The 25,973-nt window shown below is 42.6% G+C and overlaps 1 protein-coding gene and 1 pseudogene across 1 annotated transcript; one reads left to right on the plus strand and one right to left on the minus strand.

The window, feature by feature from the left end:
* Positions 1 to 3,771: 3,771 nt before the first annotated feature.
* On the minus strand, positions 3,772 to 4,413 carry LOC105707713 (ras-related protein Rab-4B-like). Its single transcript, XM_064362891.1, has one exon. It carries the CDS (start codon positions 4,411 to 4,413, stop codon positions 3,772 to 3,774), a length of 642 nt encoding a protein of 213 aa, XP_064218961.1.
* Positions 4,414 to 4,443: 30 nt separating this feature from the next.
* On the plus strand, positions 4,444 to 18,852 carry LOC105707712 (insulin gene enhancer protein ISL-2-like; annotated as a pseudogene).
* The last annotated feature ends 7,121 nt before the right edge of the window (positions 18,853 to 25,973 follow it).

Consider the following 25,973-nt stretch of genomic DNA (forward strand, 5'->3'; position numbering starts at 1 on the left):
GGCTTCAACTTCAAGAATTGTGCTGAGAGAATCTCTGCTTCTAGAGTTTCCCACCAATAGGCTACATAAATGCTCGGAAAACTCATTGCTTCTTCAATGTCCCAGCTCTTGAATCTGTATTAGTTACATGTTTTCTCCACTAGCCTCGGCTTCTGGGCCATCTGTCTCTCTCATTTGCCTGCATACACACATTTACAAGTCAGAGCTACCCTGCCTGGGCCAGTATCTATAGCACTAACCACCTATTTCACCAACTGTGCACTGTCCCCTACCCATGGGTGTGTGTGTGTGTGTGCGTGCACGCATGCATGTGTGCGTGTGTGTGGCACTTTCCCTTATTCTGTTTTTTTCTTCTCCACAAATCCTCTCTCACAAACCCAAGGCCACGCCCCAGCTGCCTGAATATAAACGGTACTGGAGTTTAGAATAAAATTTTGGGGACCGTTTATTGTAACCATAAATGCAAAACGAAAATAGGAGACTTAATTCTTCAACTTGAAAATCAAATAAGATTGTTTATCTACTCTTCTCTTTTCTTAAAGCATTTAGTTTAGGTAATTTTTATATGTAAATTCTTTCTGTGCCTTTTTTTTTTTTTTTTTTTTTTGACAGAGGCTCACTCTGTTGCCAGGCTGGAGTTCAGTGGCACGATCTCGGCTCACTGCAACCTCTGCCTGCAAGATTCAAACAATTCTCCTGCCTCAGCCTCCCGAGTATCTGGGACTATAGGCGTGTGCCAGGATGCCCAGCTAATTTTTGTATTTTTAGTAAAGACAGGGTTTCACCATGTTGACGAGGATGATCTCGATCTCTTGATCTTGGTCTGCCTGCCTTGGCCTCCCAAAATGCTGAGATTACAGGTGTGAGTCATGGCGCCTGGCCAGCTTTTGATCTTTTTGTTGTCTTTCAAGTATCTATTAATTTCTCTCTGGTCTAATTTTTATTATTTTTTTATTATGCTAACATTTATATTATTTAGTTGTTTTATTTTAAGTTTTGTGTAGATTAAAGTTATGGTGTTGACCTGAGATCGTTCTGTATCTTAGTATATAAATATATCATTATAAATTTTTGTCTTAAGTTACTCTTTTGTGTGGGTAACACCCCCTGTGGGCACCGAGGAAGGAGAACTGTGCAGACCCCAGGCACAATTAGTGCCTGAAGAACATCTTAGTTTATAGTGTTACTACTTAGCTATTTTCTTTATATAATCCTTTATATATAATTATATATTAGTTTATAGAATTAATGCCTGAAGTATAACTTACTGCTTACATAGATCTAGCTTATATAATCCATACTTATATCTAGCATGCTTAGTTCTGTATAATCTTTCTATATAATCACATAGGTATTGTAGTTGGAGGTGTACTGATGACATATTTAGTGCTGATTTATAGAATCATTCTATATAACTATATAGTAGTTTGTAGTAGGAGCAGTGACAGAACAGAAGCAGTACATGGGAAAACAGCCAGACCAGGACAAGAACCAAAGACCCAGATGGTGGTGTCCCTGCCTGAAAGGGCGCACGCTGTATGGCAGGCTTGGAGCAAGAGCCTGTCCTCCTGATAAAGGAGTTGTAGTACCTTGCATCCAGTTCCTGTGGAAAGTAGGCCTCAGGCCTGAGATCCTGGAAATAACCGAGGGAGAAGAACCCCTCTGGTATGACCAGTCATGGGGGCTGTACACGCAGTCAGTCTTTTCTCACTTCTGTGCTAGCTCAAATCATCCTCCCATAAATATCTTAAGAGCACAGGTCTGTCAGCTCCTACAAAAAAGTGATTTAATAAGTCAATATAATTTTATCTATTTGAGTTTGAAAAGACTTTGTTGTTATTGGTCCAACATATGATGTATCCTGGATAATGTTCCATGTGTGCTTGAGAACAATGTGGATTCTCATACTGTTGGGTGAAATATCCTGTTTATGTCTGTTAGGTGCACTTGTTCTACAGTGCTGTGAAGTACATTGTATTCCTATTAGCTTTCTGTTGAAATAATCTATTGCTTTACATAGGGTAATAAAGTCCCCTATTATTATCTTTTTTCCTACAGTTCTATTAATATATGTTTCTATATTTATGTGTTCCAATGTTGGGTACACATATATTTTATTTGTTATATTCTTTTGACAAATTAGTCTCTTATCATTATATAGTGAACTTCTTTGTATCTCCTGACACATTTTTTCTAGAAGCCTATTATGTCTGATATAAATATAGCCACTCCTACACTTTTTTGCTTATTCTTTGCCTGATACATTTTCTTATTTTTTAACCATTAACCTATGTGTGCTGTTAAATCTAAAGTAAGTCTCTTGTGGGAAGCACACTGTTAAATTTTTAAATCTATTTAGACATTCTGTGAATGTTTTAGTTCATTTTCTGGGTAATTTATAAAGAATAAAAGTTGACTTAGCTGACTGTTTCATATGCTGGAATTCCAAGAGCATGCCATTGCCATCTGATGATAATCATATTTCCACATCACAAAATGACCAAAGGCATGAGGAGGTCAGAAGCTGTACACCAGAGAGCTTACCTCTATAATAGATGCACTGTCGTGACAAGCAAACCACTCTGGAAAAAATAACATTCATTCATTCATGAGAGTAGAGCACTTACGACCTGATACGTTCTTAAAAATCTAACTTTCTAATTTTATAATATTGTTAGTTAAATTCAACATCATTTTTGTGGGGTCATTCAAACCATAGCATTGTGCTTTTATTGTATCATTAAATCTTTTTATATTTACAAAAAGTATTGACAGGCAAGGACTTCTTTTTGCCATTTTGTTAATTATTGTCTGAACATTTAGTAGTTTCTTTGTTCTTTTATTTATACTGCCTTCCGTTGTGCTTTGTTGAATGCTTTTTTTTAAATTTTTTTGAGACAGAGTCTGGCTCTGTCACCAGGCGCCAGGCTGGAGTGCAGTGGTGCAGTCTCGGCTCACTGCAACCTCCGCCTCCCGCGTTCAAGCCATTCTCCTGCCTCAGCCTCCCGAGTAGCTGGGACTACAGGCGTGCACCACCACGCCCAGCTAATTTTTTTTTTATTTTTAGTAGAGACGGGGTTTCACTATATTGGCCAGGATGGTCTCGATCTCTTGACCTCGTGATCCGCCCGTCTCGACCTCCCAAAGTGCTGGGATTACAGGCGTGAGCCACCGTGTCCGGCCCCTGTTTTGTTGTTTTATATGCCTTGATTCATTTTCGTGTGTGTATCCCACCACAACTTTTTCTTGTAATTACAAAAGGCTTACCCACATCTCATAGTTACAGTCTAACTTAAAATAAGAATGATTTAACGTCTATGTATAGAAAGATTCAACAATTTTACTCCATTCAACACACTATTATTATTATTTTTTTCAGGTGTAAACAATGCTTTATGGGAGTAGGGTGGTGCTGGACAGGCCTCCAGGTAATAAATAACAGGTACTAGCAACAGCAGGGCCAGGCAGGCAGCTGGGGACAAATGACCCTGGTCTCAGGCTTTGGAAGCTCTTGGGGTGTGGTTAGGGGGTCAGGGGGACAGAGGTTAGCCAAGACAGAGGAAGCAGCAGCAGGTACGGGTTCCCCCTTCCCCCGTGGCTCAGTCTTGCCCCAAAGCCAGGCCCCACCAGGCCAGGGAAGTGGGACAGGTGGCGGCGCAGCTCCTCTGGGGCCACGGCAGGTTGGGACACGGCCTCTCAGAGCCTGGGCCTGGGCCCCAGCCGGAAGGGCAGGGCTGGTCCTGGAGAACAGATGAGCTGACTCCGCAGGGCTCAGCAGCCACGCAGATGAGGGGCCACGGCCTGGGCGCTCCGAGGCTGCCGGAGCTGGCGGAGAGATGCATCCCCGTACTGAATGCCAGAGCCCATCCTCTCGGGGTCGAGCTCGCCTGAGTCAATCTTGTTGAGGATAGTGCGGGCACACTTGAGAAACGCCTCCTCCACGTTCTCGCCCGTGAGAGCGCTGGTCTCCAGGAACATCAGCTCATTCTCCTGGGCAAAGCGAGAGGCCTCCAGGAAAGTGACCTCCCGCTCAGGGTCCAGGTCCTTCTTGTTGCCACAGAGGATGACCACGATGTTGGGGCTGGCCAGCGTGCAGGCATCCGTCAGCCAGGCAGCCAGTGAGTTGTATGGCTCCCGGCTGGTGATGTCGTATACCAGCAGGGCTCCAGCTGCCCCTCGGTAATAACTCCGCGTCACCGACCGAAACCGCTCCTGGCTAGCCGTGTCCCAAATCTGTAGCTTCACAGTCTTCCCACCCACGTTGACCACCCGGGACCCGAAGTCCGCGCCGATCGTGTGGTTGGAGTCCTGTTTGAACTTATTCTCAATGAACTGATGAAGGAGACATGATTTGCCAGTTCCTGCACTGCCGATCACCAGGAATTTGAAGAGGAAGTCGTGGGTCTTGGCCATGACTCGGTCGCGGCCGCTGAGGGCCGCAGTATGGCGCCCCGGTCGCGCCTGTTCCTCGGCTGGCAGCCGCTCCACTCCGGCTACAGCCCCGGCTCCTTCCTACTCCCCGGGCCCGGCACCGCCACTCTCAACACACTATTTATGTCACACTTTACATCTATTTATACTGTGAATCTATTAACAAATTATTTAAGCCATAGATTTTTTAATGTTTTTGTCCTGTAACCTTCATACCAGAGTTTAAAGTAATTCATGCACCACCATGTCAGGTATCATTAATATTTTATCCATGTTTCTCCACATAGACTTCAATAATGGTAAAATTTAATTTCAATATTTATTTTATACATGATTAATTATCATGGTATTATAGAAAATTTACACTTTTTTTGGAAATATTAATATTTTCTTATGTTCATATGGCTGTATTATGGCCTTTATATTTTATGTAACAATAGCACCAATATATTAATAGCATAAAGAACTTTAGTGTCTTTTAAATACTTATTAATTAAAATGTGCCATTTTCATTTGCCTTTTATTAGTTATTATAATGCATTTTCTGATTTAAAAAGGGCAGATGGTAATTTTTAAAACACAAATGATTGTTAAATGTGTAAATCATGCTAATGTTATTAATAACTATAGAAATGCTAATTAAAACTATAATATACCTTTCCAATTTGCCATTGTGTCAAAAAACATGTTCAATAATTCCAATAGTTGGTAAAGATATGAGATTATTGACATTCACAAATATTAACTAGCTACAGAATTAATTTATAAATTGATGCATATCTACACTATGAAGCAGTGAAAATGGACAATATAGCTATGCAAAGCAACATAAAAAATAAATTATGTATGAAGGAAAGCAAGTCACAGATGAAAACTTTGGGTAAATTTACATTTATATAAAGGCAAAGAATAGGCAACATTGAAAAGTATATTGTCTACAGATAAAACTGCATAGAGTAAATTACAACACAAAGCTTAGATAATGGTTACTTTGGGGTAGAAGGTTAATAAAAAACTTCAAAAGTATCCACTTCACAGGAGTGCATGAAGATTTCATGAAGCCAGACTGAAAGTTTCATGAGAATAGAGACCAAGACTTTCTCTTCATTTCATTTTCTAAGCCTAGAAAAAAGCACGGCACACTGTGTGTGCTCAACACACATTTATCAGTTAAATGAATAAAGACATGCCCTTTGTTAACTGTCAAGCTATGGGAATCAAGACTGTATTATTGCTATTAGTAGGAGTATATTACTATAATTTAGTTAATAGAATCAAAGAAAAGAATTAACTGTTGGATTTAGGAAGTACTATTGAAAATTTAATGTTAACCCAGCACTCTTGGGCAAGATAAATTAAAATTATTAGTTTCTAAAGTTGTGATCATTTTAATTACATTGAAATTGTTGCATGAGACTGGAACAAAAAATCTGACTAGAGGTGAGCATAATTTGAGAGGCAAAGGTTAAAAAAAATGGGACGAAAACTTGATTTAGTAAGATCTCAAAATTCTACTCCATAATTTTGCTTTGTTAGAAAACAGTTTCCTCCTGTCCTCCTGGCACAGAGCGAGGCTGATTAGAGGAAGCTGGGCCTCTCTGCCCTCCAGGCAGCAGCAGCAGTTGGTCCTGGCTCTCTTGATTCTTTGTCTCTGCGCTGTCCTGTGCGACCTCTGACAAAAGGGAAAATGATCGCAAGGAGATGGTGAGTAAAACTGGCCCCCAGGCCAAAGAGGACTCGATTGGCTTCAGAAAACACTCTGGCCTCAACTTTCCACATGCTGAGCCGGACCTGACCCAGGGCTGTAGCTGAGGCATCCCCAGGCTGGGCGGACCTACAGGCTCAGGTGCTTGGGCAGCTGCTGAGATTCCTGCTGTGCTCGGCTTGGCCTTGCTGGTACCGCTGCCTGACAGAAGCACAGGGCCGAGGCAGCAGCGGCAGCGGCCGCTAACAACCAGGCCATGCCGAGGGACCTCAGATGCCGGGAGCAGAAGAATCGGGAGAAACTGCCTGAGAGTTTGAACCAAATACACAGACTGCTGAAGTGACTGAGAGTGAAGCTGTCTAAACTCCTCAAAGTGGAATAGCAAAGAAGCTACCAGAAATGGACAAGAAAAATGAAGTGAAAGAAAATAAGCACAAATCAAAGGCGGATGCTAAAGCCGAACAAAACCGTTCATGCCATGATAGAAACAAAGTTGATGACGGAGCCTGGAAAATGGATCTTAGTTACAGAGAGAACGGATAGCAAAAGCCATAGTAAGGTGCTGATTCTGGTTCACTGAATTCTCTTATCCTTGGGACAGAAAATACCATCAGAGTCATAACGCAGCAACATACAACCAAATCATTTCCTGTTTGTTACCAAGTGAATAAAGGTGATTCTCTAATCCCAGCACTTTGGGAGGCCGAGGCGGTTGGATCACAAGGTCAAGAGATCGAGACCATCCTGGTCAACATGGTGAAACCCCGTCTCTACTAACACACACAAAAAAATTAGCTGGGCATGGTGGCACGTGCCTGTAATCCCAGCTACTCAGGAGGCTGAGGCAGGAGAATTGCCTGAACCCAGGAGGCAGAGGTTGTGGTGAGCCGAGATCGCGCCATTGCACTCCAGCCTGGGTAACGAGCAAAACTCCGTCTCAAAAAAAAAAAAAAAGGTGATCCTCATCAAAAGTGCAAATAAAAAGTTATTTATCATTCCTGTAACTAAACTGTCATGGTTTAGTGTACAATTTTAAAAAAAGTTTTTAAAACGTTTAAAATGCAGTTGACCTTTGTATGGCTTATGAAGTTATTCATAGTTTTACATTACTTAAAGTGTTCAAAGTTTAATATATTTTAAATTAAGAAGTGTGAACTGTATGTATTTGTTTTATATAGTTAAGGCTTAGACTCACAAATAATGCTCTTGTTTATAAGTTGAAAATTTCAGTTTAATTTTCTGTCTGTACATACACAGAACAAGAATATTCTGCTAAAACATTTGGCTTTTAAAATGGCAGCCACAATTGCTGAACATTTGGATATACTTTGGTTGTTTGTATGTAAACTATAATATTTTTTCAATTTATTATGTGTGGTAACCTAAAACTGGTGTGCAAGCAAACTTTACAAATTATTGCAGGATTCAGAAAACTATGTAGCTAATATTACATTAACACCTTTTTCTCTCTCTTTTGTTATTTTTTTTCACAGAATCTCACTCTATCACCCAGGCTGGAGTACAGTGGCACAGTCTCGGCTCACTGCAACCTCCATCTCCTGGGCTCAAGCAGTTCTTGTGCCTCAGCCTCCTGAGTAGCTGGGACTACAGGAGTGTGCCACCAGGCCTGGTTAATGTTTTGTATTTTTAATGAAGATGGGGTTTCATCATGTTGCCCAGAATGGTCTCGAACTCCTGACCTCAAGTGATCTGCCCACCTCGGCCTCCCAAAGTTTTGGAATTACAGGTGTGAGTCACCATACCCGGCCTAATATCTCTATCTTTTGATGTCCAAATTGTTTCTTGGAAAATATTGGTTTCTTTAAAAATGTCTCCATGAATTCAGTGTTATTTTATGAAGTGGCAAAATAAAGAAATGAGTAGTTTGTTATTTTATATTAATACTGGCACTCATTTAAAATATTAAATATTTTAATAAAATTATTTAGAGAGTAAATTTAAACAATTTCTTGATTTTTAACTCCTCCTGCACCCATTTCTGTTCTGAGTACTCTTTAGTAAGCTGTCCATTCCCAATGGTCAAAATTAAAAAAAAAAAAAAATCAAGAAAAAAAATTAGACCTTCTGTATTTTGAAGTAAGTGTAAAATTTTTCAATGCATAAAATAGAATTTAAAATGCTTTATTCACAAGACACCATTTTACAGCATTTGAAGTATAATGACTATGTATATGAGCATGCAACATATCTCCTGGTATGATAAATAAGTTAGAGTTGCTCAGTTCCATTTCAGTGATTCTTCTGGTATATTAAATGCACATCTTTTACTAAGGTAAATTACCAATATTTTCCACAAAATATTCTAAAGTACTTTTAAGAGTAATTTTGATTCTAAAAACAGATTTGGTATCATGGGGCTTATAGAATAGATCTATAAGTCCCTGATTTTTCATTTTTGCAGTTGTTTTTATTTTAACTAGTTTTTAGCAGATGATATAATGTGGCCATTATCTTCTTACACGTTTTATAAGCCAAATTTAAAGTAAAGAAAACCTAAATTTTGCTAGCCAACTCTTTAAAATTAGTAAGGTAGGAAAATACTGAAGATGTAAGAAAGACAATAAAATAAAAGTTTGGGTGAATTGAATTTTTAGTAGTAGGTAAAATGACTGCATTGGGCAAGAGACAGATGTCAAAAAATAATTTATATTGTGAGAATGTCAGGGAGAGGTCTTTGCAGGCAAAAAGACTTAGTAGGGAAATACATAGCGATCTTCACTCTCATTAACTTAATGGGCATATAAACATCACCTAACTTCAAATTAAAGAATCTTCAGATTGTAACTGGTCTATAATAGTCATTAGACGGAAATTCAGAAATCCACTTTTCTAATGACAGGCAATGAAACAGTAGACCAGTAAAGCAAATGAGTATCATTCCAGGGCCAAGATATTGCCAAGTATTATTCTCGGAACAAGGACGTGAGCCCCAGGCTAGGGCCCACGAGAGGCATATATTCACTATGTATTTGTAACTGACTATAAAATTATCATTCACCTTGACTAATGTATGTTTTTAGAAAAGATTCATTAATTCTTTTACTGGATTTTTAAAAATTCATTTTTCAAAGCACAGGCATTTAGAGATTAGTGGTTCAGATTTAAACTTAAAACACAAATGTGCAAACTCCTATATAATGAAAATGTTACTTAAAGCAGCAATATCTAAAGTATTATATAGTTTCAATGCACCATATAAATAAATATACAATAGAAACTTTCACACTAGCCCTAGTGCAAAATTGTGTCTGTCTAGAGTCACTGTATTATGTACAAATTTTTTACTCAAAGAGTTAATGTAGGTAGTCACTACGAAAAATTCATCTAATTTTTCCAGAGAAAATAATGCAGCCAAAATTCTAACCTTCTAGCTTCTTTAGAAAATCATCTATGTTGACTACAAATTTTAAGTGGAAAAAATGACAGGGAAGTACAATATTTATTTGTGGAATATTAAAGCAATTGCTACTGTTAGGAACACAGAAAACTTAGTGAAAATTGCTTATTTTCATTATCCAATTTCCAGTGGTCAGATCCTCCATCAGAACACAGCAAGTAATATTCTCTCAGCAGTCACAGAACTGAAATTTACCTAAGATAACAGTATTTCTACATGCACTCTATTTTTTTAGTTTACTTTATGTCACTCTCAAGGGCACACACAAACAACATACACATACACACATACAAACACAAACAGAGAATTAAAGGAGTGACAGCAACGTATGCCATCGTTTAACATCCCATCCTATCCCACCTCCCATGGAAAAAAAGCAAAGGTGTCAGCCATGATGTGAATATCTCCCCCAAAGTTCATATGTTGGAAACTGAATCCCCAGTGCAACAATGTCGGGATATGGAACCTTTTAAGTGGTGATTCTTTCAAGGAAAAAAAGTAGTTAGATATAAAGACACAGGATTTTCCAGAAAATATTCAAAGTGACAGGAAGAAAACATGGTTATCATGGATCTGAAGCAGGCAAATATGTTTAAAGAGGGCTGTCAATGTCAAGCTCTGCTGGCAACCAGGCGACTCTAATGCCGAGCTTTCCTCAGAATGTGAACTAAAGAACACTAGCAGAAAGCAGATTTATTTCTGCATTATTATCAGTACTTTTAACTTTCCAGTATGTATTGTGAACCTCTAAAATAAATATACAGTAAATACATAAAATATTAAATACTGTATATACTGTATTAATAAATGGCAAGTATATACAGTTGTCTAAGAACTAGACCTTCCTTCTAATATTTCAGTGTTGAACATGATTATTCATGATATTTAATACTTTAAAAGTAAGTTATACATTTAATAGAAAGTACAAGCATTTTCCCCATTTGTGAAATTCCCTATTGGTATCTACATGCACAACAATATCTTGGACAAGAACACACAGTCCTAGTCCCACCAACAGTACTGTCAACCACCCCCATCTCCCCTTTCAAATCACAATTTGCCCAGCTTGTAGCCACAGCCAATGACATGACAGAAAACCATGGACATATGACAAATTTGGTGCCTACAGAAAGTAATCTTTGCCATTTGACCCATAATCACATTTCCTACCTTTAAAATTAGACTGGGTCACAGGATTATTGCTTACAGGACATGTTCAAGAAAGAACTACAATGGGATCAAAATACATAGAGCATTTGATGAGTAAGTAATTACCTAAGTTTCACACTGATCTTTTAGTTCTTTAAAATCTCCAAGCACCAAGCAAGTACGTTTTAATATTTCAAAGCTTCCAGTGGGAATTCTCTTTCTGCCTGTGAAGTCATATTCCCAACCCTTTTCAGTGCCTTCAAATCCTAGCCCCATCACCACCTCTCATCTCTTGAGTCGCTAATTCAATAAATCCATTCTTCAGTCCTTCCCTAAAATAAAGCTACCTCTGATAATCCCTCAGAATCATCCCCATGATATTTTCCCTTCTAAAAGCACTTTATCAGAATGCATAATTGTATATAAGCATTCTAGCCCAAACTCTAACAGTAACCCTAACATTTGCATAAATATTTGTTAGATAGATAAATTTCCCATTAGATTGTAAACTAAGAAATCATTATGTCTATTTTGTTCACCAACACCTAGAACAAGAAGGTGCTCACTATACTTGCTAATTGTGTTGAATAAATAAAGGTAGGAATAAATAAAGTCAACAAATATTTATTTAATATGCAAAACATCTCTATGATGGAGAAGAATCCAAAGGGACGATTTTTCTGTTTATTGATGGTGTTGTGTAATATTTAATAAATCAAATATATCAGAGGCTTAGTTTAAGCCTTTCTGTATCTAATAAATCAAATATATCAGAGGCTTAGTTTTAAAATGGGTTTTCTTCTGTAGAAAAAACAAACAAACATCACTCTTTGAACAACATATTTGTCTGTTTAAGGCCCTTGATAACCATGATTTCTTCTTGTCACTCTGAATTGTTTCTAGAAAATAATGTGTCTTGATATCCAACTACTTTTTTCAACTCTCTTAATGCACTTTTACATCGCCACAATCTCACCTTCTTTTTTACTCTTAGGCTTATAATATGTGGTCTTCAAGGTCCAGTGCTCTTTCGTGTAACACTGGCAATGTCTACAGGATGAACAGTTCTGCTATTTCTTTTTGTTTTTTCCACAGTTCCAGCTACTCCTTGAAAACCTGACTGCTTTATTTGGAGTTGGTTTTCTTTACTAGTTCTTCTTAATACCTACATCTTTTAGAAAACTATTCATATCATTTGATATTATTTCAAAAGCAGATGCTTTCAATTAAGATATTTAATAATTTCCACAATTGTTAACCAGTGCTTGGGTCCTACCTGAACATTTATCATTTGAAAGTTAATATTCAAACAAAGTTCAAGAAGCAAATTTACATACATGAAACAATTTTATCTCCAAAAGTCCTTCACTAACTTAATTCTTAAAATAGACGAACATCACTCAGGCGTGGGTTGCAAACCTATCAATGCACCCTCCACTGGACTGCTCAGGCCTGGGTTCTGTGCCCACTCTGGAAAAGAGAGTGGGTGAGAACTAGCTCCCAAAAGATAGAGTCCTGTTACCAGAAGAATGGAGAATGGATGCTGGACAGGCAAAGCCAATAAAAAAAGTTATACTTGAGCAGGGGTGAGGGCTCACGCCTGTAATCCCAGCACTTTGGGAGGCTAAGGTGGGTGGATCACGAGGTCTGGAGATCGAGACCATCCTGGTTAATATGGTGAAACCCTGTCTCTACTAAAAATACAAAAAATTAGCCGAGCATGGTGGTAGGTGCCTGTAATCCCAGCTACTCGGAGGCTGAGGCAGAAGAATCGCTTGAACCCGGGAGGTGGACACTGCAGTCAGCCGAGATCGTGCCACTGCACTCCAGACTGAGCGACAGAGCAAGACTCCATCTCAAAAAAAAAAAAAAAAAAGATATACTTATTTCTCTTCTCCTCTCCCTTGTTCTTGCTTTGTTTTTTCCATAGAATGTCAGAGTAGGCCCTAGATATAAAATTGTAAGTTTAACATCACAATCAATTGAAGAAAAAAGTACTAACATTTGGGAATTAGAAATAATTATAAAGTCACAATGCTATGTTAAATAGCTGTTAAATCAAAAGATAGAAATATATGGTTGGTTAATGCAAAAAAGAATATTTCTCAGGTAGATGTTCTCTGTACTTAAAACAAGTCAGCTAGAAGACTTCAAAAGCTCTTCAAATTTATCAGACTTGAATACAGGTCTTGACAAAAGTAATTTTTGTCAACCTTAAGAAAACTTAAAGACAAGCCCTTCCTATGAGAAAACAAAATAAATCTTTATTTATTAAAGATTCTAATTTAAAGATAAAAATTCAAAGCTTTTTATACATGTATCCCACAAATATCTATAAATTAAGCTTTAAACTGCAATGTTATAATGCTGCTTCAGTGTCTAAATAGAAATCTAAGTTTCTGATTTGCAACTGCAGGAAACTTCTGGATTTTCAACAAAACCTTAGCATTAATAACCATGTGAATGTAAGAACTCTCTTGACATTGCAAAATTTATCTTCAGTGGCTTTAATTATATTTTTCCTCCCACAAAATGGGAGTCTCATGATGTAGTCATCAATATACCTAATCCTTTTGGAAGCAGCATTTCTCAAGAGAAAAAACATATATACTTAATATTAATAAAGCTCCGCAACAGAAAAGTATCATGTCGATATGTTTATGTCCTTCTGTATGTAGAAAATATATTATTTATTTTATTAGGTTAAAATAACATTTTTTAGAAAATAGTTTCTGAGAGTTAAATGTTTCATTTTTAGAAAGTACAAGGTAAAGCAAAGCATCACATTATTGTGAAATTTGTACCCCTTCTTTATATGACTCATTTTATTTTAAATACACTGTCATAGTGTACAGTTTCAACAAACAGTACGTTCTTCAAATTTTTCTCTCAGTCATTAAATACCAATTTGTAATGACTAAAATACAGGACTAAAGGTACAATTGCACCCTCTACTGTCCAAATGTTGTACTCCATATTGAGCATCTTGCTGTGTGTGTTTAACACGTTCATTATAAAAGTAACAGGTAAATAACTGGTTTCCTTTTGACATTAATCAGTGAATCCTCAAAAAATTAAGTTCTAGTTATAAAAGTTCCATAGTGGGGCCGGGCGCGGTGGCTCACGCCTGTAATCCCAGCACTTTGGGAGGCCGAGGCGGGTGGATCACGAGGTCAAGAGATTGAGACCATCCTGGCCAACATGGTGAAACCCCATCTCTACTAAAAATACAAAAAATTAGCTGGGCATGGTGGCGCGTGCCTGTAATCCCAGCTACTCAGGAGGCTGAGACAGGAGAATTGCCTGAACCCAGGAGGCGGTGGTTGCGGTGAGCCAAGATCGCGCCATTGCACTCCAGCCTGGGTAACAAGAGCGAAACTCTGTCTCAAAAAAAAAAAAAAAAAAGTTCCATAGTGATACAAATGGAAGTTTGCCACTTTTATAGTTACTCATGCTAAACTAATTTAGAAAATAATTCTTAGTAAGGTACAGTCATGCATCATGTAATGACTTTTCTGTCAATGACAGACTGCATATACAACAGTGGTCTTGTAAGATTATAATGAAGCTACTATAAATAGTACTTTTTTATGTTTTATACCATATTTTTACAGTATCTTTTTTTTTTTTTTATTTTTGTTACCCAGGCTGGAGTGCAATGGCGCGATCTCGGCTCACTGCAACCTCCGCCTCCTGGGTTCAAGCAATTCTCCTGCCTCAGCCTCCCAAGTAGCTGGGACTACAGACCTGCACCACCACACCCAGCTAATTTTTTTGTATTTTTAGTAGAGATGGGGTTTCACCGTGTTGACCAGTATGGTCTCGATCTCTTGACCTCGTGATCCACCCGCCTCGGCCTCCCAAAGTGCTGGGATTATAGGCATGAGCCACCGCGCCCGGCCTACTGTACCTTTTCTATGTTTAGATATGTTTAGATACACAAATATTTACCATCATGTTACACTTGCCTACAGTATTCAGTACAGTCACATGTGGTACAAGTTTGTAGCTCAGGAGTAATGGGCTCTACCATATAGCCTAGGTGTGTAATAGGCTATACACCATCTAGGTTTGTGTAAGTAACCTTTTCAGTGTTTGCACAATGACAAAATTGCCTAAAGACACATTTCTTACTATGTATCCCTGTTGTTAAATGATCCAACTGTACTTGAATGAAATATTCATTAACTTACTGATAATAAATGGCAATATAAATCATCTTTTCAACATTACTCATAACAAGGAATAATATGAAATCATTCAAGCAAACAATTGGTATATTTTTCTAACAGTGTATAAAGTTCACCAAATTTTGTTTCAATTTAAAAATCAGAAAAATATTAATGTTTCTTTAAAACTATGTTTCAAAGTTTTAAAAACTAGTTTTGAGTTGATTGGCAAAATTTGAAATACCATTATGAGCCAAAATTAATAGCTTATTTGTATTTTTAAACCTATCTTTATCATTTTAATAGAGGGTGTTTTGAATTCAGAATAAATTATTCAAAAGGTTATCTTATCAATTTCTTCTTCTGATGATGGAGGATTAGTTTACTGATAATCGACTCTCTTACCAAGATTAACTAGAAAAGCTGAATCAAAAAATATAAAAATAAGGCAGTGGAAAACTCCCAGGCAGCAAGCAATTGAGGGGCCAATATCCCAAATAAAACAGAAGTCTAGAGAGTTCAGCCCAACATTCAGTGTTTTTCTGAGGTATTCAGCAATTACAAAATACTCCAGATAATATAAGTAAGTAAGCATAAATTAGTAGCTGAGAGGCTAGAAAATTGAGCAAAGCTTCTAACATCTAAAGTTGCTGGAGGGACAGATACTAGAATCAGGCCCAACCAGTTGACATCCAGGGAGGCTAAATTTTAACTGCTAATAACCGAGCACTCGATGAGTGAACCTTGCTTTATATTTGTTCAATCTATTATTGGATTAACGTGATCTGACCCTAGTCTTCCTGCCCATCAAGAGCAAAAGTAAATCCTCCAGGAAGGAAGATCATGTAATCCAGAGCCTCACACTCTCTCTACAATTTTTCATGGCTAATGTTGGCATTGTAGAAGCCATGCAACAGAAGGAGAGGTTGTGATGTTGGAATTATCAGAAATGGACTTTAAAATAATTGTGTCAAATATGTTTCAGAAATGTGGTAAAAAGTTTGTAATTTTAGCACAAAACTGGACATTACAAACAACTTTTTGAAACTGAAATTTTAGAATTTAAAAAAGCAGTAACTGAAATGTAATAACTTTATAGTCAAGTTTAATAACAGAAGACAGAAGTAGTAAACTGGAAGGTAAGTCCAAATAAAATAGCTACATTAAATAAAGAAAATGAATTTAAAAAGATAGCAAAAAGGACATGAGATGTGGGGTCATGGGAGAAATCCTAACCTCTACATAACTGTAGTCTCAAAAAAAAAAAAAAAAAAAGAAAAGAAACAGAAAGGAGAGAATATGGCAAAAGCAGTATTTGAAGAAATAATCACTAGAAACTTTTCAAAACTGATGAAAAATACCATGTCACAGATTTCAAGAGGCACTCTAAATGACTAGCACAATAAATATAAAAGACACTGATATAGTTTGGCTGTGTCCCAACCCGAATCTCATCTTGAATTGTAGCTCCCATAATTCCCACATGTCATGGGAGGGTCCCAGTGGGAGGTAATTGACTTATGGGGATGAGTTTTTCCCATGCAAGTCTCATGATATAAAATAAGTCTCACAAGATCTGATGGTTTTATAAAGGGGAGATCTCCTGCACATGATCTCTTGCCTGCCATGCGGTAAGGTGTCCCTTGCTCTTCCTTCATCTTCCATCCTGATTGTGAGGCCTCACCAGCCATGTGGAACTGTGAGTCCATTAAACCTCTTTTGTTTATAAATTACCCAGTCTCAGGTATGTCTTTATTAGCAGCATGAGAACAGACTAATACACACACACCCCACACACACACACACACACACACACACCCATAACACAGTAAAACTGTTACGATGAAAAACAGAAAACTCCTAAGGGCAGACAGACAAAAATTTCTGCAACCTTCAAATGAACAATAAGATAACAGCTCTTTAACTGAAGCAGTGAAAGCCATAAGACAATAGAATGGTATCCTCAAAGGCTGAAAAATAATCTGACAACCAAGAATTCTATACTTGACAAAAAATATTCTTTGAAAATAAAAGTAAATAAGTATATTTTTAGAGAAACTAAAACTACAGAATTTGTTACCAGCAGATCACACTAAAGGAGATAACAAAATATTCTTCAGACAGAAAGAAAATGAATCCACATAAAAGAACAAAGATTTAAAGAAAATATAAGTATCATAGAAAGGATAAATATGAGGGTAATTGTATATAAATTATTCTGTATAAAACAATAACATCTAACAACAACAATATAAAAGATAGTAGGGGGCTAATGGAGTTGAATGTTGTTAGGTCATTTCACTGAGTATTAATAAATACAATGATTTATCTCTAATTTTACTAATTCCAGGATGTATTACATGTCGTACTCTCTAGAGTAACCACTTAAAGAAGTACAACTTGTATAAATAACAAATTGATGGTGGGATAATTTAACATTTAAAAAAACAGATTCATGGCCGGGCGCGGTGGCTCAAGCCTGTAATCCCAGCACTTTGGGAGGCCGAGGCGGGTGGATCACGAGGTCAAGAGATCGAGACCATCCTGGTCAACATGGTGAAACCCCGTCTCTACTAATACAAAAAATTAGCTGGGCACGGTGGCGCGTGCCTGTAATCCCAGCTACTCAGGAGGCTGAGGCAGGAGAATTGCCTGAACCCAGGAGGTGGAGGTTGCGGTGAGCCGAGATCGCGCCATTGCACTCCAGCCTGGGTATCAAGAGCGAAACTCCGTCTCAAAAAAAAAAAAAAAAAAAACAGATTCATTAAAGTAGAGGGAAAAAAGGAAAGAAAAATTAGCATAGAACAAAAATAACAGAAAACAAACAGTACAATGACAGAACAAAGCCAAAATGTACTAGTAAATAAACTAAACAGATTAAATACTCCAGTTGCTAAACAAAAACTATCCAACTGAATAAAATAAAAACTATATATATCTTACAAAAGACAATTGTTAAATAAGGAAACACAAAGGCTTATAGGAAAAATGGTAAATATAAGCCAAACACAAACCAAAAGAAAGTCGATAGACACGTGCACAAGCAGATGGAGAAGACGACCCGTGTGCGGACTGTGCTCAAGGAGAAGCAGCGGCACACACTGCGGACCTGCTACGCTGCCAACCCGCGGCCCGATGCTCTCATGAAGGAGCAGCTGGTGGAGATGACCGGCCTGAGCCCGCGGGTCATCCGCGTCTGGTTCCAGAATAAGCGCTGCAAAGACAAGCAGAAATCCATTCTCATGAAGCAGCTGTAGCAGCAGCAGCAGCACAGCGACAAGACGAGCCTTCAGGGACTAACCGGGACGCCTCTGGTACCGGGCAGCCCCATCCGCCACGAGAATGCCGTGCAGGGCAGCGCAGTGGAGGTGCAGACGTACCAGCCGCCGCGGAAGGCGCTCAGCGAGTTCGCCCTCCAGAGAGACCTGGACCAACCCGCCTTTCAGCAGCTGGTCTCCTTTTCCGAGTCCGGCTCCTTAGGCAACTCCTCCGGCAGCGACGTGACCTCCCTGTCCTCGCAGCTCCCGGACACTCCGAACAGTATGGTGCCGAGTCCCATGGAGACGTGAGGGGGGCCTCTCCCTGCCAGCCCGCGGACCTCGCATGCTCCCTGCGTGAGACTCACCCACGCTCAGGCCATTCCAGCTCCGAAAGCTCTCTCGCCTTCGTAATTATTCTGTTGTTATTTAAGAGAGAGGACCGAGAGACACGGTCTGGACAGTCCAAGGCGCCAGGATGCAACGTGCTTTCACCAGACTGCAGACCCCTGCTCCGAGGACTCTCATTTTTTCAAAACCAGAATTTGGGACTTACTAGGGCTAGCTCTGTCCTCTCCTCTCCGCGCTCCGCGTGGCCGCCGCTCTGTGTCTCCACGCCCCACCTGTGTCCCCACCTCCGCTGCCCGGAGCTCGCCCCCGCCACCCCCCGACCCGCCCCCGCTGTCCGCTCCCCGCTCCCCGGCGGCTTCTCCCGGCCTCTAGCGGGAAAAGGAAGGTGATAACGCAGGGAACAGGCACTCAAATCCCCAAAGCGCATGATTACTGGGAAACAGAAGAAAGCAGCGTTGCCTTGAAAGCGTTTAAGTTATTCGACGGAGGACCGAGTGTGTGAGCCTTTGCCGAACAAACGTAAGTTACTGTTATTTATTGTGAGAACAGCCAGTTCACGGCGGGACTCGCATTTTGATCTTAATAAAAAATCATACCCCGGTGGAAAAAAAAGAAAAAAGAAAGTTGATATAGCTCTACTATAATACCAAAGAATTAAGAATGTTAAGTGTTGGGCCGGGCGCGGTGGCTCACGCCTGTAATCCCAGCACTTTGGGAGGCCGAGGCGGGTGGATCATGAGGTCAAGAGATCGAGACCATCCTGGTCAACGTGGTGAAACCCCGTCTCTACTAAAAATACAAAAAATTAGCTGCGCACGGTGGCGCGTGCCTGTAATCCCAGCTACTCAGGAGGCTGAGGCAGGAGAATTGCCTGAACCCAGGAGGCGGAGGTTGCGGTGAGCCGAGATCGCGCCATTGCACTCCAGCCTGGGTAACAAGAGTGACACTCCGTCTCAAACAAACAAACAAACAACAACAACAAAAAAAAATTGTGGAAGGCCAAAAGGAGAAAAAAAAAACCACTTCAGATTATCATTCACTACTTTCGGATTTTCCTTTTGTATTTTAAGATTAATCAAGCTATCCTTCTGTTGTTTTTTCTTCGGGAGGAATGGACGAACTGCAAGGTAGCCAAAAAGTGCGAGTACACCAAGGAAAGGCAATAACTGAAGCCATTCTGAAACTCTGAGTCTCGCGAACCCGGTAATACTTTCGGGGACTGGGAGCCGCTTCAGGTATGCGGGGAGCTGCACCTTCACGATGCGGGCCGCGCTCTCCAGCACCATCCTGGCCAGCAGTGTCCACTCGTCTCCCGAGCCCCCTCCGCTCTGGTCAAACCGCAGCGCCTGCGCCGAGAGCGGAAGCGGCCGGCGGTCACTCGCGGCCTTGGCCTGGGCCAGTTGGAATTTTTTAAACATGTCAAAGCTTGGAATTGGATTCCTCGAATAAATTCAGGCGACCCCAAATAGGAGCACACACTCCTCCATTTACTTAATCCCCTAATAGGTAAATAAAGGTTGTTTTCCTTCTCTTTCTTTCCAATAATTTTATTTTAAAGGTCAGTGGGAAGAAACAAAGCTCTTGATGAAAAGCAGGAAAAGAAAGGATGGGTCATTTGAAAAATTTTCATTCCCCTTCCAGATTCTTCTCCCCTGCCCCTCAGCTCCTAGCCTCACATCACCTTTCAATTTCTCCACCTCACTCCCCACCTCCCTGCCACTCGAAGCTTCATATCCCTTCTCCAGGCTCATATCCCAGGCACATCTACCTGCAAAGAATAAACATTCATACGATATTTCAGTACAAGCTTTTAGCACTATTCTATGAAAGTAATACCTTTCATTCCTCTGTTTAACAAATACAGATGAAGTCCACAGTTGAAATCGAGATCATCATATGCGGATCCAGTCACAGATGGGATGGTGACTCATTTCTGGACTTAGTTCACAGGCACAGTGATGATGTGAAATATATATTTGTCCAACATGTGAGTGATTCGACTCTCCAGACTGGGTCCTGTTTACAAATAAAATTGTGACACATACCTAGGCCAAGAATTGAGTACCTATGACTCCTGTGAATGGGCCCTGCTCTCAGAAAGATAGTAACATCTCACGGAAGCTAGCACCTAGGTGATGTAATTCTTTTCTTCTACAAGGGCCTTGCCAAGAGTAGGAATTGTGACATATTGCTGTGCCCAGCACACAGGAGGATGCCAAGAGAAAACAACCAGTGCCCTGAAGCTCCTGCTACATCGGGAACAGACTCAGGAGATGGCTCAAAATGGTACTGAGGACAAGAGGCCTAGGTGTCTGGCTATGGATCTCACACAGGCCCCTCTCTCATGACTACCCTACCCACCCTCCCGGCTTCATCTGGCGTAACCCTGCCACAGAACAGCCATGCTTTTTTTTTTTTTTTTTTTTTTTTTTGAGACAGAGTTTTGCTCTTGTTGCCCAGACTGGAATGCAGTGGTATGATCTCAGATCACTGCCTCCTGGGTTCAAGCAATTCTCCTGTCTTAGCCTCCCGAGTAGTTGGGATTACAGGTGCATGACACCACACCGGGCTAATTTTTGTGTTTTTAGTAGAGATGTGGTTTCATCAAATTGGTCAGACTGGTCTCAGACTCCTGACCTAAGATAATCTGCCCACCTCAGCCTCCTAAGGTGCTGGGATTACCGTTAGTTTTTAAAGAGGCCGCAGCTTGACATCCAGGAGTGTAGAGAGGTCAGCCTAGCCAATGAGCATGCATGAAGCACAATAAGGTTCTCTCATCACAGTGACCACAATGTCGCCAGGGGGATGGATCCCTGAGGCTGGGTGAAGCCTTCCGTGACAATGCGTTTATATGGTAGCTCCAGTCTGATCTCTCAAGGAGGTCGACAGGATGGCCTCCAAATGCCAGGATTTGCGGAGAACCAAGATAAAGAAAGCTCAGGGAGAGTCCTGGAGAACAAGCAGGGGATCACAGCCTTAGGCCTGCCAGGACAGTGTGCAGGTGAGTCTCCCCCAAAGTCATGAGCCCTGTGATTTTGAGGATAGGCCTGCTTGTGGGCCCATAGGCTGCTGTCTGAGCCGAGGGTCATTGCCACAGAGATCAGAACCCCGCAGCCTCAGGGGCTGCCTGGAGGTGGGTGCTTCTGTGCCACTGCTGCATGTCTGCGTGTGTATGTCACTCTGTCTCCTCTCTCCCTGTCAGTCTGTCTCTGTCTGTGTGTGCATGTGCCTGTGTGTGTATGTGTGCCCATGTCTATGTGTGTGTTGGAAGAAATGTGACCTGTTAGCTAGAGGGTGGATGCTTGCACGCTGACATCTCTTTGGTAAGCCTCTTTCGGCATCTCTGCCTGGGTCATTTGGCTGGTTGTCAGTAATTTTCCCCATGGTTGAATTTGGGGTTTGTGATGGCCTGGGCACCGTGGGGAGCTGCTTGTTTCATCTAGGATGAGCTGCAGAACTTGGTGGCCTTTGCTTTCTAGGAAAGGCGGTGTTGCATTTCATCTGCACTTTCTGTCTCTTTCTTGAGGGACATCCATTTCCTCTGCTCCTTGGTGGGATTGCCTGTCAGCCCTGAATCTTCTGGCTGCCACAGATGTCAGGGAGCCAAAGGGATTGGGTTTTGGCTGGGTGCAGGGGTGGTTGCCTCTGGGCTACCTAGTCGGTGGAGCAGTGGGGGTGGAGTGTACTTTGCAGAAACTTCTGTCCTCCTCCGGCAGGCATCCCTGAATGTGGCTTGGACTGTGGCACAGGCTCTCTCCTGGTTCCCAGGTGTGCTTTGCTTTTTCTTGGGGAGTCTCCAGTGCCCTCTGGGTGCATGCCTACACATCATTGACAATCCCGCCATCACAGGCTGACTCCATCTTCTCTTGAGGGACACCAGTTCCACGTGTGGTCACATTTTCTCTACCTCGGACTTACCCCGTTCCTGTTTGCACAGGTCCTAGAAAGCAGTGTGGGGATACAGGAGCCCCTGGGCTTTGCAGATTGGGCCGGCTACTGCTCCACCCAGGGAGGAGGATGGAGGAAGTGAGTTTATGGGTCAGTGAATTTTCAGCTGACATCTCGCCTTGAGGCCCGTGGAATCTCTCTGTGCCCCAGCGAGGCCCTCCTCACCTCATCAGATTGTCACCCCATCGCTGCTGACCCAGTGGGCTCCTACATCAGATCGGTAGAGGAGTCTGGAGATCCCAGCCAGCGCGCTGAAGCTCCTCCTCCACCGGAACCAAACCAGAAGGCGGCTCAAGGAGGTCCTGAAGACAGGCGGCCCAGGGGTCTGGGAATGGGTATAGCACAGCCCCTTCTCCCACGCCTCACCCTGCCCTTCCCCGTCCTCATACACCGCTGCCCTGCCCGCTGTATACTCCGCTGCCTGAGCACCGCGGCCATTTCTTAAAGGGGCCACAGCCTGACTTCCGGAAGTAAAGTGCCAGTTGGCCTAGCCAATGCGCATGCGCGAGGGACACGCGGATTTGCGCGTCACAGTGACCCCCACCGTCGCCTGGGAGATGGGACCCTGAGGCTTGGTAAAGCAGATGAAGCAGGAGGCAATAGTGGGTCGTTGTGGAGGCTCCCACCTGACCTCTTTAGGGGGTCGACAGGAGGTTCCCCGGATGCCAGGAAAATGCCAGGGGTGGCGGAGAGCGACAGGGATGAAGAAACCTCAGGTGGAGTTTTGAGAGTGGGATCCCAGCCTCAGGCCTGCCAGGACGGTGTGCAGGTGAGTCTCCCTCAAAGTCATGACCCCTGTGATCTTCAGGATAGGCCTGCCTGTGGGCCCGTAGGCTGCTGTCTGAGCTGAGGGTCATTGCCACAGGGAGCAGAACCCCGTAGCCTCAGGGGCTGCCTGGAGGTGGGTGCTTCTGTGCCACTGCTGCATGTTTGGGTGTGTATGTCACTCTGTCTCCTCTCTCCCTGTCAGTCTGTCTCTGTCTGTGTGTGCATGTGCCTGTGTGTGTATGTGTGCCCATGTCTATGTGTATGTTGGAAGAAATGTGACCTGTTAGCTAGAGGGTGGATGCTTGCATGCTGACATCTCTTTGGTAAACCTCTTTCGGCATCTCTGCCTGGGTCATTTGGCTGGTTGTCAGTAATTTTCCCCACGGTTGAATTTGGGGTTTGTGAAGGCCTGGGCACCGTGGGGAGCTGCTTGTTTCATCTAGGATGAGCTGCAGAACGTGGTGGCCTTTGCTTTCTAGGAAAAGCGGTGTTGCATTTCATCTGCACTTTCTGTCTCTTTCTTGAGGGACATCCATTTCCTCTGCTCCTTGGTGGGATTGCCTGTCAGCCCTGAATCTTCTGGCTGCCACAGATGTCAGGGAGCCAAAGGGATTGGGTTTTGGCTGGGTGCAGGGGCGGTTGCCTCAGGGCTACCTAGTCGGTGGAGCAGTGGGGGTGGGGTGTACTTTGCAGAAACTTCTGTCCTCCTCCGGCAGGCATCCCTGAATGTGGCTTAGACTGCGGCACAGGCCCTCTCCTGGTTCCCAGGTGTGCTTTGCTTTTTCTTGGGGAGTCTCCAGTGCCCTCTGGGTGCATGCCTACACATCATTGACAATCCCGCCATCACAGGCTGACTCCATCTTCTCTTGAGGGACACCAGTTCCACGTGTGGTCACATTTTCTCTACCTCGGACTTACCCCGTTCCTGTTTGCACAGGTCCTAGAAAGCAGTGTGGGGATACAGGAGCCCCTGGGCTTTGCAGATTGGGCCGGCCACTGCTCCACCCAGGGAGGAGGAGGATGGAGGAAGTGAGTTCATGGGTCAGTGAATTTTCAGCTGACATCTCGCCTTGAGGCCCGTGGAATCTCTCTGTGCCCCAGCGAGGCCCTCCTCACCTCATCAGATTGTCACCCCATCGCTGCTGACCCAGTGGGCTCCTATATCAGATCGGTAGAGGAGTCTGGAGATCCCAGCCAGCGCGCTGAAGCTCCTCCTCCACCGGAACCAAACCAGAAGGCGGCTCAAGGAGGTCCTGAAGACAGGCGGCCCAGGGGTCTGGGAATGGGTATAGCACAGCCCCTTCTCCCACGCCTCACCCTGCCCTTCCCCGTCCTCATACACCGCTGCCCTGCCCGCTGTATACTCTGCTGCCTCAGCACCGCGGCCATTTCTTAAAGGGGCCACAGCCTGACTTCCGGAAGTAAAGTGCCAGTTGGCCTAGCCAATGCGCATGCGCGAGGGACACGCGGATTTGCGCGTCACAGTGACCCCCACCGTCGCCTGGGAGATGGGACCCTGAGGCTTGGTAAAGCAGATGAAGCAGGAGGCAATAGTGGGTCGTTGTGGAGGCTCCCACCTGACCTCTTCAGGGGGTCGACAGGAGGTTCCCCGGATGCCAGGAAAATGCCAGGGGTGGCGGAGAGTGACAGGGATGAAGAAACCTCAGGTGGAGTTTCAGACAGCGGGATCCCAGCCTCAGGCCTGCCCGGACGGTGTGTGGGTGAGTCTCCCCAAAACTCATGACCCGTGTGATCTTGAGGAGAGGCCTGCCTGTGCCCATAGGCACTCACTGACCTGAGGGTCATTTTCCCGGAGAGCGCAGCCTGGAACCCGGCAGCCTCCGGGGATGTCTGGGGGTGGTGCTTCTGTGCCACTGCTGTATGTCTGTGTGTGTATGTCTCTCTTTCTCTCCTCTCTTTCTATTCCTCTGTTTCTCTCTCTCAGTCTCTCTCTCTCTCTCCCCCTCCGTCCCCCCCATCTCTGCGTGGGTCGTTTGGCTGGTTGTCAGTCATTTTCCTGGCTGTTCAAATTTGGGTTTGTGAAACCTTGGGCCACCTGGGAAGCTGCCTCAGACCTGCAGGGGTTGAAATCTCCTCCCCCTTGTGAGCGACCTCTTTTTTAGGATCAAAACTGGCACACCAAACCTAGGGACAAAAACCTCTCAGGAGCTCATTGTCCTCCTGCAGGAGGTGTGCAGACTGAAGTCAAAGTGGTTTTAGATAGTTCTTACTCCTCCAACCCTTTCCTCTCATTGAGAAATGTTGCCCCACGGCGACACAGGCTTGGAGAGGAAGCCAGGAACAGGACGTGGCAAGGATCTCTGTTACTCAAAAGCTGGCCTTTCAGGCCAGTCACCCATTGGGCACTCCTTCTTCCTGGATGCCATGGTGGTGGCATTGTACTGTATCCTGCCTGGGCTCTGGCCTCTGCTCAGTCCTCCCTCTTGCTGTCTGCCATGTATCTGAGGGGCTTAGATCTTCCTTGGTCTAACTCAATGTCTTCAACAAATAATACTTTTGAATTCATCAGGTTGAAACTTTTTAAAAATCTGTTTAATGACTGTTTTCTTCTCTAAACCTATTTCTATAGATTGGGTAGCCGCAATGATCCTGGAGCTCTGGTCTTCATATCTGTCTCAGATATGGAAACTCCTTTGGTCTCCATGTCCCACCTGATGGTTGCATGTTTTATTTAGGATGAGCAGTAGATGACCATGGTGGGCCTTTGCCTTCTTGGAAAGTGGGTGTTGCCAGTGGGGATTGCACATATTCCTGGA

Source organism: Aotus nancymaae, unplaced genomic scaffold (genome assembly GCF_030222135.1).
Source record: "Aotus nancymaae isolate 86718 unplaced genomic scaffold, 86718_ANA_hifiasm-v0.15.2.pri h1tg000049l, whole genome shotgun sequence".
Classification (NCBI taxonomy): domain Eukaryota; kingdom Metazoa; phylum Chordata; class Mammalia; order Primates; family Aotidae; genus Aotus; species Aotus nancymaae.